At 41.5% G+C, this 13,376-nt stretch overlaps 1 protein-coding gene across 2 annotated transcripts in view; it reads right to left on the bottom strand.

The window, feature by feature from the left end:
* Nucleotides 1-13,376, bottom strand: part of FAM184A (family with sequence similarity 184 member A) — a 120,147-nt gene that overhangs the window by 59,640 nt on the left and 47,131 nt on the right. For both annotated transcript variants that reach the window (XM_065911419.1, XM_065911416.1), the window contains exons 2-5: nt 6,999-7,853; nt 5,941-6,076; nt 4,217-4,398; nt 552-749 (exon numbers count right to left, since the gene is read on the bottom strand). In XM_065911419.1, coding sequence (XP_065767491.1) covers nt 552-749; nt 4,217-4,398; nt 5,941-6,076; nt 6,999-7,853 — 1,371 coding nt within the window. The remainder of the gene's footprint in view (nt 1-551; nt 750-4,216; nt 4,399-5,940; nt 6,077-6,998; nt 7,854-13,376) is intronic.

Here is a 13,376-nt window from a genome sequence, read left to right as displayed (position 1 = left end):
TTCAACAACGTAAAATCACAATTACTTTTGCACCAACCTAATATCTTCATCTTCAAATGAGCAGCCTCAGGAATAGCCTTTGGGACCCAAGAAAAAGCAGCTAGTAAGCAAAGGGCTCAGTGTTAAGGCCCCCATCTGTCAGGTACCTTGCTTTTTCTACTGTATAATTTCTGTCTGTCATGTATTACAATTAGCAAGCTTATTACTTAATTAAGGGCAATAATAAAATAAAAAACAGATCATTTTCCCAGGGAAGGAAACTGTCTCCAGGAGAATAAGTGCTCCAACTAATGAGGCTTCCTGAGGAGAAACCGATGTTGTTGTCTGATGAAGAGACAGCTCAAGATCAAGGGAGTGTTTCCATGATGGCTATACAAAGTAGAAATGCCTCATATCAATTTAATAAACTACAGCCCCTGTAGGAACTTTTATGTATGTTTTTCTTTGAACCCTTTGAATCGAGATTTTCAGAGTGATTAGGAAATAGCAACTAGGCTATTATAGAAAGTCCACCAATTTATAATACAAGGTGAAACTGAAGTTTTACTCACCATCTGCAGCTTTTTCTTATCCCTAATCGCATTACTGTGGACAGCCTCAATTGCCATGTGGTGCTTCCAAGCTAGTTCTTCCAAAGTCTTAGAATGGGCCTCATTCAACTGAGCCACCTCCCCTTCCAGTCTACTTTGCAGGTTTTTTAGCTCCATCTCATAATATTCTTGCTGAGTTTTCTTTGCCTCACTTACTTTCTAAAATTGAACAGAAATAAAGGTCAATCTGCTTTTTTCATTATTGCTATTAGTATTTTAAATACTCAGTTAAGTAGATAAACTTGGATGAACTGAGGTCTACAGGATTAGACCACGGTACCTGAGAATACATCATTGGGTGTTCTACAAGGTGGCACAGCCAAAATGAGTAATTTTAAAGACAATGATAAAATACACTATTATGAGGTTAGAACCAAGTGTGAGTCAGCACTTCTGCAGGCTTAAGAGAAAAAAGCTTCCTCCATGTCTAAGTGGTACACAAAATGGCTTACCAATACCCACTCAAATGATATTAGTCAATATAACTGTATCAACAGCCAAGTATAGGCCTTTAACAGTCCAATGATGAAAAAACTCAAAAGACTGCAGCAATGAAATTTTTTAAGTTCTATGCAAGGAGCATACATCACGTGTTGTGAGAGTATACAGGAAAGGAGCTTAACCTGGGTGGGGTGGGAAACGATGTGGGGGGGGTGTGAGAGAGAGAGAGAGGGGGAAAGAAGTCAGGAGAGGCATTCCGGAAGGGAACACAGCTGAGCTGATGACACTGACACATTCTCATTTAATTCTTACAAGCCCATCAGGAAACAAGAGGTGAGAAAATTTCACATCTAGATCTGATGTCTAAAGCCTGCATTCGTAGTCGTGTCCAGCATTCTGAAAGCTGAGAAGCAGCTCACCAGGTGGTGGAGTTGGGGAGCTAGATGGCCCTGCAGCTGAGCAGTGTGGAGAGAACACAGGATTCAAGGCTGGGAGTGGAGAGGGAGGCTCAGAAACAGGCAGGGTCAAATGATGACCAGACGTCTTTAATGCTAAGGACTGTGGAATCTGTTCTGATGGGAATGAGAAATCACTGTGATTTAAGTGACTTATATTTTTTTAAAAAATTTATTTTTAATGTTTGTTGTTTAAGCCACTCAGGCTATGGGCATTTTGCAATAGCAGCTGCAGCAGACTAAGACAACTTGTGAAGGGGAAGGAGCAGAATGGAAACAAAGAAAAGAAGAACTCTGGGGAGGACCTGAAATCAGGGAGCAGGAAGAGAGCGAGGAGCCAGTGAGGGAGTCGTGAGTGAGTGACAGGGGGAGGAGGAGAGCCAGGAGGGGTCAGCATCACAGAGAGAAATGCTGGGCCAAGAGGGTGAGTGATGCTGAGAAAATGGGTGCAGCTTCTGGGTGTGGTGGTGGTGTTCCCACTGATGCCTTAGGATCCAGTTCAACAGAGTGGAGGTGGGGTGTGGCGGGGAGCCAGACAGAAAGGAAGAAATGGAGGTATTGGATGAAGGATATTCTTTCAACAAGTTATGGGATGTTACGGAACAAGAAGGTGAGAAAGTAAAAGGTGAAGACAATGAGGTTCAAAGATGCTTGAATTCTCTCTAGGGGCTGCTGCAGAACCCCTCCTTGCTGCCCTGTAAGACTCTTGGACGACAGACATACCTCCCCCTGGGTCACTGATGCCTCCTGGGTGGGCAGAGCCATCCTGCTGTCTGGCCTCTATGGCAGCTGCCATCTACCTACCTCCTGGCCCAGTCTGTGAGTCTCTGGAACCACCCAGGAGGACATACAAGGTCCTCATGCCACAGAAAGCAACATAACATAGAGGTGGAAACATGGGCTTTGGCGTCTCACTGCCCTGGGTTCAGGTTCCAGCTCTGCCACTTAGTCACGTGACCGTGGGAACAGTGAGTGCATAATGTCTGTAAGCCTTGGTTTTTCCATCTGTGAAATGAGAGTGATAAGGTAGAACCTACGTTCAGGGTTGCTGAAGATGAGATAATATGCCCCCAAATATTTAGCGATATTCCCAGCCCACTGTATTATATTTTATAGTTGTTAGCAAGCAGCAGTAATTATTTTACATAATAAGAGATTATAATTATTCCCAAGGCTCGATAAAGGGGGAAAGCCCTAGGAAGATTCTTGAATGTAAGGCACTGGACTTTCTTTCCTGTCAAAGCCAGAAGGTACAGATATTCCCAGCCTCATTCTTTCCAGCTTGGGCCAGCCAGGGCCTCAGCCCTTCCCTTCCAGCCTCCCCTACAAGGATGGTGGTATGAGGGGGTGAGGGCTCAGAGCAGTATTCTAGGACTGGATCCCAACCCGTCTTCAGCTCTCCCTGATTTGGGGTGCCCAAAAGCCAGAGACCCTACTTGAATACTCAGATGTAACATTTTAACGGTCTTTTTGTCACCATCACCCCCAGGGTCTTTTCATTTCACAGCTCAGACATGAAGGGCCCCTCATCAGAGATCATAGCGTCTACCTATAGCACTGTACCAGTCAGGGTCCAACCAGAGAAGTGGGGAGGGAGGAAGAAGGGGTAGATCTGGCCTAGAGGGACGGTGTGGGGAGCTACCACTGAACAAGTTACTGGAACGGATGAGCTTGCGGAATGAGCTGAGGGTGCGAGAGGAGCAGCAGAGGAACACAGATGGAGGAGGGAAGCTCCCAGACGAGACCGCAGGGCCAGGGAGACCGGAGGAAAGTGTGAGAGAACCAGAGACGCTTGTGAATCAGACACAAGTCAGTACCCCAGGAAGACAAGACCCCCCCAAGTCCAGCAACCAGAACATCACTGGAGGCCGAGGCCGAGCCTGTGGACTGGTAACAAGAGAAGCCAGTCCACACCGGGTGAGGAGCGAGCGGGAAGTGAGCAAGGAGAACAGACATTTTTCAATACGCCTGGCTGTTGAAAGAAGGAGAAAGAGTGTTTCAAGCCCCTACCTGGTATTGCAGATATGTGAAAAACTAAAACAAATTATTCAAGCAACTACTCTACATATGACATGTTTTATTTAATTTAGAAATTCAGTATGTTGGTATATGTATTTTCAGGGCATGGTTCTTGTCATCCTTTTCAGTTTTATAGACATTTCCTAGGTATATACACAATATGTTTCATGAATAGAAAAGTAAGTATGATTAACCATAATGTACCTTCCATTTAGGGGTTTCCCAGGGAGTGTAGTGGTAAAAGTACCCGCCTGCCAATGCAGGAGACACAAGAGACACGGGTTCGATCCCTAGGACAGGAAGATCCTCTGCAGGAGGGCATGGCAGCCCACTCCAGTATTCTGCCTGGAGAATCCCATGGACAGAGGAGACCGGTGGGCTATAGTACGCAGGGTAGCAAAGACTTGGACACGACTAAGCGACTTAGCACACACCTATTCAGTTTCTAGCCTGAAATAGGGTGAAATGTCCTAAGTTTTTACATTACAGATTGCTACCAAAAATATTTTGAACATATACCCAATATGGGATAATCCAGCTTTATACCTTTTCTCAAAATAAAAATGAAAAATTACTATAGTTAAGAAATAACCTGTTACTATGAAACAGAAGTAAACACTCTAAATCACATCTGAAAAAGAATAAAGCTGGACTTTTCTTCCTTTCCTTTCATGGGTGGTGCAGCGGGGAGGGGTCCCTCCAAGACTCTACCTTCTCCAGGTCCAAAATCCGCTGCTTCTGCTCCTCATCCAGACTCTGAGTTTTGCTTTGCAGGAAAGCTCTTTCTTCTTCAAGCTGAGATAATCTTTCATTGGCCCTTGATTTTTCTGATTCTAGATCTTTAATTGTAACCTCCTGGGTCATTTGAGTTGCTTGAAGCATTCCAATATGACCTAACATCCCCAAAGAAAGCCCCAAATTCAAATCTGTTACCTTGTGGTACAAAATAGTTTATAGTTAATGACACAATGCACTTAATACCTAAGTAAAACAGATGGTCTGCATGTACAAATAATTCTTTGGTTTCAACAGAAATACTGACCTTGGAAATACTTATTATCCAAGTACTTATTACAATATGTATTACATCATTGATGCTATTCCCTGCACCAAGGACCATTCCAACCATTTCTGAGGATTTCAAGCTATTTAAGTTGAAGTAGAAACATCTCCTCAGGGTACATAAAAAAGTCTTGGGAGTAAAACAAAGAGATGCTGAGCAGCACTGTGGCACTAAAATGAGTAACTTATTCTTTTCCAATCTTCTTTTTTTCCAAATTCTAACATAAAAAGGAAGAAATCTGTATGCAGCAAGTGAAGATGGCAGGCAGCAGTTTGGTTGAAACTAAATTTGTTTTAGACAACAGATCTGATAAAGAACGAAGGCAGAGTAAGGGACAGATAAGAAGAGCAAGGTTATGAAAAACTGAAATAAATGGCAACAGCAAAAAAAGGGCTGGGGGCAGGGGGAGGATATAAGCAGAGCTGGAGAGGTGAAAAGTGAACATGAGAGAAATTTCTCAAGGCAAGCGTTAGAACAGCGGTTGTCAAAGTGCCCTGGAGTATCTGGGGCCACCAGTCAGAAACGAAGCCCGCCCCAGACCTACTCATCAGAAGGTTGTACAAGCTGTCCAGGTGATTCTCACACACACAGAAGTTCAAAAGCTGCTACTTCAGCGGCAGGGTAATCTGGGATTCAGTTGATTGAATTGATTGATTGATGAATCAACCAATCAGATGACATCCTCATAGAACTCATTCAAAGGCCTCCCTGGGGTCACCAGACACCTCGGCAAAATGTCACTTCAGATTTGAGATGGGTCACCCTCCTCCTCTGGGCACATGAGTCTCATCAGAGGGGCGGCCCAGCTTCAGAGTACGCAATGATCCTTATCAATAAACCAAATGAAATGAGGCTGCTATGACTGAAATACAGTTCCACTAATTTAAGCACTTTAAAAAATTTATGTTTTAAAAGGACAAAGAAGCCTCTTAGAGTGTGTTTCTTTTAGTGACTGCCTTATTGGTGCTAAAACCTATAACTCTTGGGGCTTCTCTAACAGTCCAGTGGTTAAGACTTTGCCTCCCAATGCAGGGGGTTCGATCACTGGTCGGGGAACTATGACCCCACATGCCTCATGGCCAAAAAACCAAAACATACAATAGAAATTATACTTTAAATTCAATAAATTCAAAAATTCAATAAAGACTTTAAAAAATAATAAAACCTATAAATCTTAATTTTTTATAGAAATACATTCCTAAAAGTTATCATTTGCTTCTCTTATGATTAATCAATAACATAACAGAGCCCTTTAACATATTTAGAACCTAAATAATTTTAAAATATGAGAAAATAAATAGTTTTATCTTGAATTAACATTTAAGTGTTGGTTTTAGCTGAGGAATACACCAAGAACTGTAGTCAGACATACTAGCTTTGAGGACAAGATCTGAAGCTTGTTGTTGTAAACGTTCTCTGGCTGCTGCCAGCTCACTTTCCACCTCCTTGTGCCTGCTTAATAAGGCCATTTCTCCCTCCTTGGCATCGTCAAGCTGTTTTTGAAGAACCTATGAAAGATCAAATAGCCATTATCAATATGTAAGAATGATACTAAGCTAAATAATTCATGCAAACTCCCAGCAGTATCTCCTACTCAAAAGTTAAACTTAACAATACCTAGAGTTTTCAGTCTGTATCCGTGATACATAACTTGTGATCTTCATGTTGGCTATGCAACCCTTTCTAATATACTTAAATGCTGCACAGATATTAAAAACACACCTATGAAATTTTCTATGCCAATAAACTAAGAGACTTTCCATAGAGACTCTTTGGCTTTTTTTTCAGACTTGTTCCATACTCCTATTTAATTCAGGTTTATAAAGCAATCTTAATTTTTTGTTCAGTGTGTGGATATCAAGGAATGTACAGACCATCATTAGTAAAGACCAATGTAAAGACCAATATTTTGAACTTCCCAAATCACTGGGAAAATATTAATATATTATTTAAATAAAATCCTCTTGTAAACAATCAACAAGGTTTTAAGCTTATCTTTTGGGGCCTTTAATATCTGAAATTGTAGGAAATGACAGCTACAGGGTAATAAAGATTGTGTGTGTGTGAGCTGCTCAGTCGTGTTTGACTCTCTGAGACCCCATGGGCTGTAGCCCGCCAGGCTTCTCTGTTCATGGGATTCTCCAGGCAAGAATACTGGAGTGGATTGCCATTCCCTTCTCCAGAGGAACTTTCCAACCCAGGGATCAAACCCCGGTCTCCTGCATAGCAGGCAGATTCTTCACTGTTTGAGCTACAGAGAAGTCCTAGTAAAAATAAATAAAGTCCTAATAAAGATTACCCTTTCATTGATTTTCTCACAAAAGTGGAAAAAATGCCAAATTGGGGGGGGGGAGTGGCCCAATCAAAAAGAAAATGACAAAACTGGGGGGGGAAAAAATCCACGTGTCGAATGTCCTATTCTTTACGCACCTGAACGTTGTTCTCCGCTGTAACCAGTGCTATTTGAAGCTTTTGGCATTTGTCACGAAGACTTCCGGCTTCATCCTGTACCATCTGTAACTCTGTCTTTAATTTTCCTATGGTTTTTCGCAAAATTGCTTCTTGTCCCTGAAATTCTTTTCTAAGATCTGCTTCTTTTTCTTTGCTAGCCTGGAGGCTTTCTGCTGTAAAAAGCTGTGACCTTTTCAAAGTATCCAGCTCCCGTTCATAAAAGGACTGAGCTTTCTGCAACTTGCTTTCATAGTCCTCAATGAGCTGCTGCCGCTCGAGCCTGAGCTCCTCCAGGGCCTTGTTTAAGGCCTCCCCCTCCGCCCTGTGCAGCTCCTCCGCCTTCTCCTGCCCCATGCTGACGGAGGCACTGTGGTCCTGCTGGTACTTCAGCAGCTCCTGGATCTCCCGTCGGTGAGCGGTCCTCAACTCTTCCAGCGCCAACCGTTTGTCTTTTTCAAACTGTACCTGGAGTTGTCCAAAACTCCGTAATCTTTCCTCAAACTTCCTCCTAATCTCCTCAACCTCTCTAGACATGGTTACTATGCGCTGGACATGCTGGGCTTCTGCACAAAGCTGCATGTCCTCCACCCTGTGCTTATAAGCCTCAAATTCTGTCAAAGCCTGCTGCTTCATTTTTATGTGATCTTCTAAGGATGCTTCTAAAACTTGAATCTTTCTCCTAAGGTCTAACTCCTCGGTTACTCTGCTTTTATACTGCAGTATTTTCTCTCTTGTTTCTGCAAGAATTTGTTGGATTTCTTCTTCATGAGCATCCTTGAGGGCTTGAATTGCAGATTCGTGCTCATCATTTTTAGTGTTCAAAGCATATATTACCTGCATGGTTTTAAAGAAAAAGGGAGAAGAATCCTGTAAACCATATTATTTTCTAATTGTTAATTAATTCATTTGGGTCGATATTTTTTATGCACGTAATATTGGCTATGATAAATATTAAATACTAAAACTTCATGCATTGCTTTTGTACTCACAGATTTACTTGACAAATTTACTTAGCCCAGTCTTAAAATGTCTATTTGAAGACTTTTTAATCAGAATTTTAAAGCATTCAAAATTAAGGATTTATTTTTTCCTAGAAATGAAACAGAGAGGAGGAAAGTGACAAAGGCGGTTACCTGGCCTATGAGAATGGAGTTTTCCTATGGCCCCATCCATCTTGGGTAACCCCACATGGGAGGGCTCATAGTTTCATTCAGTTACGCAAAGCTGTGATCCACCTGATCATTTTGGTTAGTTTTCTGTGACTGTAGTTTTCATTCTGTCTGACCTCTGATGGATAAGGATAAGGGGCTTGTGCAAGCTTCCTGATGGGAGGGGCTCTGGGGAAAATTGGGTCTTGCTCTGGTGGGCAAGGCCATGCTCAGTAAATCTTTAACCCAATTTTCTGCTGATGGGTGGGGCTGTGTTCCCTCCCAGTAGTTTGATCTGAGGCCAAACTATGGTTTGATAATAGGGGTAATGGCCTCCACCCCATGACCTCTTCCAAAAGGATTTATACCAGCACGCCAGCCTCCCAGGATTGCTGCTGTCAGTGTTAAGCCTGGCGGGCTACAATCCATGGGGTCGCAAAGAGTCAGACACAACTGAGCACCTAGGTACAGCGCATGAGGGGAAGCTCTCGGTCTTCCCAAAGTCTCGTTTAACTGCTTAAAGTCTGGTATGTTTTAAATGTAGACATTTCGTTTTCTAATTCCCTTACACTCTGTTTTTAAATCTGATCCTTTTCACTCCTAAGTGGTCTCACAAAATTCAGTTAGCCCTTTTGTGTTCACCTATCAAATGCTGGGTTTTATTCACTGCCTAATTTTCCTTCTGCTTCCAAGCAAGCCAAATTCCTAGAGCCAGAGTGTTCTGAGTACAGGTCTTTCTTTGCATTTTTATCCTTGGGTTTTAATGATTCCGCTGAGATCTCGTCCCCTAATTCCAACGACAACGTGTTCCCTTTATAGTAGTAACACTCTCACTCTTTACGTTCCTTGATGTCTTTCATTATAGCACTGGGGTCCAACAGACATATCCCCAGCTGTTACTTAAGACTTATTAGAGATGTGCCTACTTTTTTATGAAGTAAAAAGACATAAACATAAAAACTGTACACTCCAACAATCCAGAAGCTAAAAATCAGTGTCCTGGAACTTTGTTCATTTTAATGTGATCTTACTCTGGATTTAGAAATGAAACCCAGCACCAAATACATTTGCAATTATGCAGGCGCTTCCCTGGTGGCTCAGATGGTGAAGAATATGCCTGCAATGCAGGAGACCCAGGTTCAATCCCTGGGTCGGGAAGATCCCCTGGAAAAGGCAATGGCAACCCACTCCAGTATTCTTGCCTGGAGAATTCCACGGACAGAGGAGCCTGGCGGACTATAGGCCATGGGGTCGCAAAGAGTTAGACACGACTGAGCGACTAACACACGTAAGGATAAAATACATACCAGATTTCAAAGCTTAATACAAAGCAAGAATGTAAAATGATGATGCAGAAGTGGCCCTTTTTGTGGAGAACTTGTTTATGCAGCCTGAGGCACCTGAGATGGAGCACCTGGCTCTCCACAGGTCCCCGGCATTCCAGATCCTGCTGCTGAATCTAGGCTGGCACCTGCTAGGCCTGCAGCTACACTGGAGAAGGAGGAATCCACCCTGGAGTTACCCCACCGCAAGGACCTCACTCTCTCTGTTCAGGGCTCTGTCTTAGACACCCAGTCCCCCGACCGTACTTCACTGCGCCTGCTGCATCTATTTTCTTACAGCATGAATGACATGTAATAATACCAAAGGAAAACAGACTGAGAGATGGCAAGATAGCTTCGTCCGGCCGCAACTACCCTTTCTCCTACAAGGACCACAGGAAGCGATGCGCACAGAAGGGAAATAAAAGCTTATTCACAGTGTGTCTCTTTTTTTTGAATAAACCTAATTTCAAATTCCAAGTTATGTTCCTAATGAGCTAACACAGATCCCCATGGAAGACTCCTTTCATTTACACATTTAATCTTAAAGGTAGCCTACAACCAAGAAAGCTGGGTAGTTTCCTATTCCCTTCCCTCAAGGTGATACCTGTCTACCACACAGATGCAAAAAAGACTGGAGGGGGCACTATGGAAAAAGACTCCAACTGGCCAGAGGGCCTAAACAGACACCATCTGCCAGAGGGCCTAAAACAGAGCTGGTCTAGGTCATAGGTTGCAGACTTTCCCGGGGCATGTCTGCATGCATTCCCTCTTCATCTTACTAAGCATGTGGAAGAAAAGAGATCATCCAAGGAGATGCCATTCCCAAAGAAAACAAGTCACACGTTTTCACTATGCTTGAAATTATCTTGAAAAGGACCAGACTAAGGAATATAAGGAATATATAAGGAATCCTATATAACTGGGGATGAGAAGGGAGAGGGCAGCAATATGTGAGCTTCCCCCAGACAACTATTTATTGAAATACCCTTCTCTTTTTTTTCTAATTTAATTTCCCTGTGGTCTTTGAGAGTCAGCGCAAGTTCTACCTCTGTTAATAAGTCTTCCAAGACCACCCACATCCATGGAATTCTATTTTTTTCTTCATTCCCAATGTCACTATTTCCTTACTACCACTCGTTTATAAAACTCAGTAAATGTTAGATTGGTTAGATTTGGGGGTTCCTGACCAGAAGGCTGGACAGTTAGGTGACAATGTTAGAAAGCCCAGAAAAGTAGCTGAAAACTACAAAAAGCTCAGGAGCACAAAAATGTGAATAAAAAGGTGAAATTAAAGGGGATAGAGGTTATGAATTAAAGCATTAAATTGAAACAGAATTTAAGAAAACAAAACATCTGATAAGTAACAGGGAAATATTATGGTGAGGCTTTCTATTTCATTTTATATTCTAATGCAGGGATCAGCAAACTAGAGCCTGCAACCCAGATATGGCTGCTGCTCGTCTTTGTAAACAGTTTTATTGGAGCAAAGCTATGCCCACTCCGTCATGTGTGCCTACAGCTGCTTTCCCACTGTCGTGGTAGAGTTCTAAACTATACATAGTTCTAAACTATACATAGCTATCTTACCAGTCAAAACTGGCAGTCAAAAAAATTTTTTTAATGGTTTTGCACTAGCTTTGTTTACTCTCTACTAAACAGTCCAGGCTTCGTACCATACATAGAGAATACCAATTATATGATTCTGAAACTATATTATACAAAATAAATATAGTATCATACTGAAGATACAAGATATATTTGTATCTTCCAGGAAAAGCAATGTTAAATTTCTAAAAATTTACAAATGAACAATAAAAAGATGCCAAGTACAATAACAATTAACAGTGCCAATAACAGTTGTACTTATGCCAAATACAATTAGCAGTGCTCTCATAAATAATTTAAAGTATACTACTATTTAATTATATTATTTTTAAATGAGTTAAGTACCTTAACTATACAGAGTGTTTTCCAATTGCTCACTTTTTTACATAATTGCATTTATTAGGTAACTAATTACTAGTATGTTTCTCTGATTAAATACTATTTCTCAGACAAAGGTAATACAGATGGTTCCATGTTCTTTGAACACATGGAAGGTATATGACTTGAAGTAACAGAATGGACTCAAATTGAAATTTTGACCCTAGGTAAAATAATTTCTCCAAGCTTCAAGTTTCTCAGTTAAATGGGGATCATACTTATTCTACCCTATTGACGTTGTTATAAGGTCAACTTACCACTGACATTTTAAAATGATGTTATATAAACCTTTTAAAAAATATATAAAGCATTTTAAGATATGGAGGCCTCCTTATTAGTTATATCATTTATTTTTCAGAGAGAACGAGACTAATTTTAAAAGAAACTTCAGTAAGTGATCATAATCATCCATAAAATTGGCTATCATTTTCCACATAGGAAAAAGAAATTTTCTAACGTCTCTTTTCATAAACTATTTTAAAAGACATTAAGAGCCATTTGCAATTTTTCTGGAACTATGAACATTCATGGAATGAGACAGTACAATCATTTCCGCAATTTCATGCAATTTCACAGTTCCATTTTATGCCAATAATGCATAATTTAACTATACATCCCATGATGAATAAGCAATTTTGAGTAATTTTTATTTTTTCTATGAAGATTTTCAGATAATCTTGCCTGCAGATAAAATGAGAACAATTCTAGATTCCAGTTTTTTTTTTTTTTTTTTTTTTTTTTTTAATATTATTTTATTAGTTGGAGGCCAATCACTTTACAACATTTCAGTGGGTTTTGTCATACATTGACATGAATCAGCCATATAGTTACATGTATTCCCCATCCCGATCCCCCCTCCCACCTCCCTCCCCACCCGACTCCTCAGGGTCCAGTTTTTAAAATGCTACTCCAGCTCAGTCATTCAGTCATGTCCGACTCTTTGTGACCCCATGGACTGCAGCACACCAGGCTTCCCTGTCCACCACCAACTGCCGAAGCTTACTCAAACTCGCGCCTACTGAGCCGGTGATGCCATCCAACCATCTCATCCTGTCATCCCCTTCTCCTCCTGCCCTCAATCTTTCCCAGCATCAGGGTCTTTTCCAGTGAGTCAGCTCTTCACATCAGGTGGCCAAAGTATTGGAGTTTCAGCTTCAACATCACTCCTTCCAATGAACACTCAGGACCGATCTCCTTTAGGATGGACTGGTTGGATCTCCTTGCAGTGCAAGGGATTCTCAAGAGTCTTCTCCAACACCACAGTTCAAAAGCATCAATTCTTCGGCGTTCAGCTTTCTTTATAGTCCAACTCTCACATCCACACATGACTACTGGAAAAATCATAGCTTTGACTAGATGGACCTTCGTTGGCAAAGTAATGTCTCTGCTTTTTAATACACTGTCTAGGTTGGTCATAACTTTTCTTCCAAAGAGCAAGCGTCTTTTAATTTCATGGCTACAGTCACCATCCGCAGTTATTTTGGAGCCCCTCAAAATAAAGTCTGTCACTGTTTCCACTGTTTCCCCATCTATTTGTCATGAAGTGATGGGACAAGATGCCATGATCTTAGTTTTCTGAATGTTGAGTTGTAAACCAACTTTTTCATGCTACTTAGGTAAAAACAAATCTCTAGGTAAAATGTTACTTAGGTAAAAACAAATCGCGTCTGAAGAGTTCTCACTGTTGACTGCCATGAATTGAATTGTGTCTCCTCTCCAGCCCCACAAAAGCCATATGTTGAAATCCCTCACCCCCAGTATGACGTTACATGGAGATAACAGGAGGTAATGAAATGCAGATGAGTTCATGAGGATGGGGTCCTCAGGGTAGGACTTCGAGCCTTTATAAGAGACACAAGAGTACTTGCTTCCTTGCTCTGACTCTGCTACATGAGGACACA

This window comes from Muntiacus reevesi, chromosome 19 (assembly GCF_963930625.1).
Source record: "Muntiacus reevesi chromosome 19, mMunRee1.1, whole genome shotgun sequence".
In the NCBI taxonomy this organism is placed as follows: Eukaryota; Metazoa; Chordata; class Mammalia; order Artiodactyla; family Cervidae; genus Muntiacus; species Muntiacus reevesi.
This window is presented reverse-complemented; position numbering and strand designations above follow the sequence as displayed.